Source organism: Lottia gigantea (assembly GCF_000327385.1).
Source record: "Lottia gigantea unplaced genomic scaffold LOTGIsca_605, whole genome shotgun sequence".
Classification (NCBI taxonomy): domain Eukaryota; kingdom Metazoa; phylum Mollusca; class Gastropoda; family Lottiidae; genus Lottia; species Lottia gigantea.
The window spans coordinates 234-1,755 of record NW_008710067.1 but is presented as its reverse complement, the minus strand read 5'-3'; the positions used below and the strand labels follow the sequence as shown (position 1 = coordinate 1,755).

At 35.5% G+C, this 1,522-nt stretch overlaps 1 protein-coding gene across 1 annotated transcript in view; it reads right to left on the bottom strand.

Annotated features, from left to right (window-relative positions):
* Positions 1-1,027, bottom strand: part of LOTGIDRAFT_175977 (hypothetical protein) — a gene marked incomplete at both ends in the record, with an annotated part of 3,770 nt that extends 2,743 nt beyond the window's left edge. Inside the window, 2 exons of the mRNA XM_009064174.1 lie at positions 3-119; positions 961-1,027. Of these exons, the coding sequence (XP_009062422.1) occupies positions 3-119; positions 961-1,027 (184 nt within the window). The remainder of the gene's footprint in view (positions 1-2; positions 120-960) is intronic.
* Positions 1,028-1,522: the final 495 nt, after the last annotated feature.

Genomic DNA, 1,522 nt, shown 5'->3' with positions numbered 1-1,522 from the left:
ACCTAATTTGGCGACTTGTTTGACTGATAATTTACTTAAAGCTTTCAACCTATCTTCTTCCGCTTTTAAACTCGCTGAATACGATAGACGTGATAAAACAGCATCTTCCGCATGAGTATCTATAACAATTAAATAACAATTAGTATTAATAAGAAAGAAACAACTATTTTTTACAGGGATAACAACGTAAATTCACAAGGATCCTTTCTACCAGCTGATCCTTGGTCAAACCTCATGACATCGATTTTACAAGGATAACAACTTAGGTTCACAAGGATCCTTTCTACCAGCTGGTCTTTGGCCAAACCTCTTGGTAATGATTATCTGTACCCATTTACAGCTGGGTTGACTGGAATAATGATGAAAGGGGCAGGGTATGGAAACCTGGTGGGGTTAAAATGATTCCTGATAAAGTTACTTCACCTGGTAATTGTCGAACTTCTGATAAACTGTTAAAACTTATCGATCTTCTTCCTAGTATGTAAAAAAAAACTTTCATTTAAAGGGATTGTAAAGAGTTTTTCTATATTTTTTCAGTGTATCAGGGACACTGATAGCATCAATTTACATTATTCTAATTTTCAATCAGACGTCTGTGGTTCTTGTTAAAGAGATTGTAAAGAGGTTTTCTAAATTTTTTATGTATATCAGAGACACTGATAGCATCAATTTACATCATTCTAATTTTCAATCAGACGTCTGTGGTTCCTGTAATTCCACTAAAACTAAGTGTTTAATGTCGTTTAGGCCCTTTAGCTTTTGCAAAAGTGACGTCATTTACAGTTAAGCATTTCTATAATTACAAAAACCACAGACGTCTGATTGAAAATTACGATTAAGGTTTTATTTCAAAGTATTTGAGGTGAAATCGATAGCAAAATTTGGTGATTCTGACAACTTTACTGTTAGCTCTTTTCCCAATTATCGATCTTGAATATCACGGAAATTATTAACACTAACCTGAAGAATCATCAGAATCAGTTCCACTGTTTTTATCATATTTTACTGGGACATATATTGGTTCACTCTGAACAAAAAATATCACATATTAAATCAAGCAATGATACCAAATGAACTGGGCTCTCGGAAGCATTGGCACAGACATCAGAATTTTTCATATCTTGAGGAGGATAAGGGTTAGGTGTTATGGGGTTACGACGACAACAGACCGTCTCTCGTAAGCACTGGCACAGCCATCAGAATTTTTCTTATCTTGAGGGAAAAAAATAAAATATAAACACAATCATTTTGTTTAAGTTGTCAATAATGACACACGTCCGTCCGCCTTCACAGACTGGGGGGTACAAATAGGAGGCAGACTGACTTTATGGGGGGGAGATCTTTCAAGGATGACGTTCAAAATACGGCAATTTTGTGGGCCTGAAAGAGTTCTTTTTTTCAAAATTGATTTGGTGCATTCTGACACAACACATATTTGTGGGTGAAAACAGAAAAAAATTCAATTTTTGAAATGAAGTGGGGATAGAAACTGTTTTTCTAGGGTGGGCAAATGCTGCCCCTG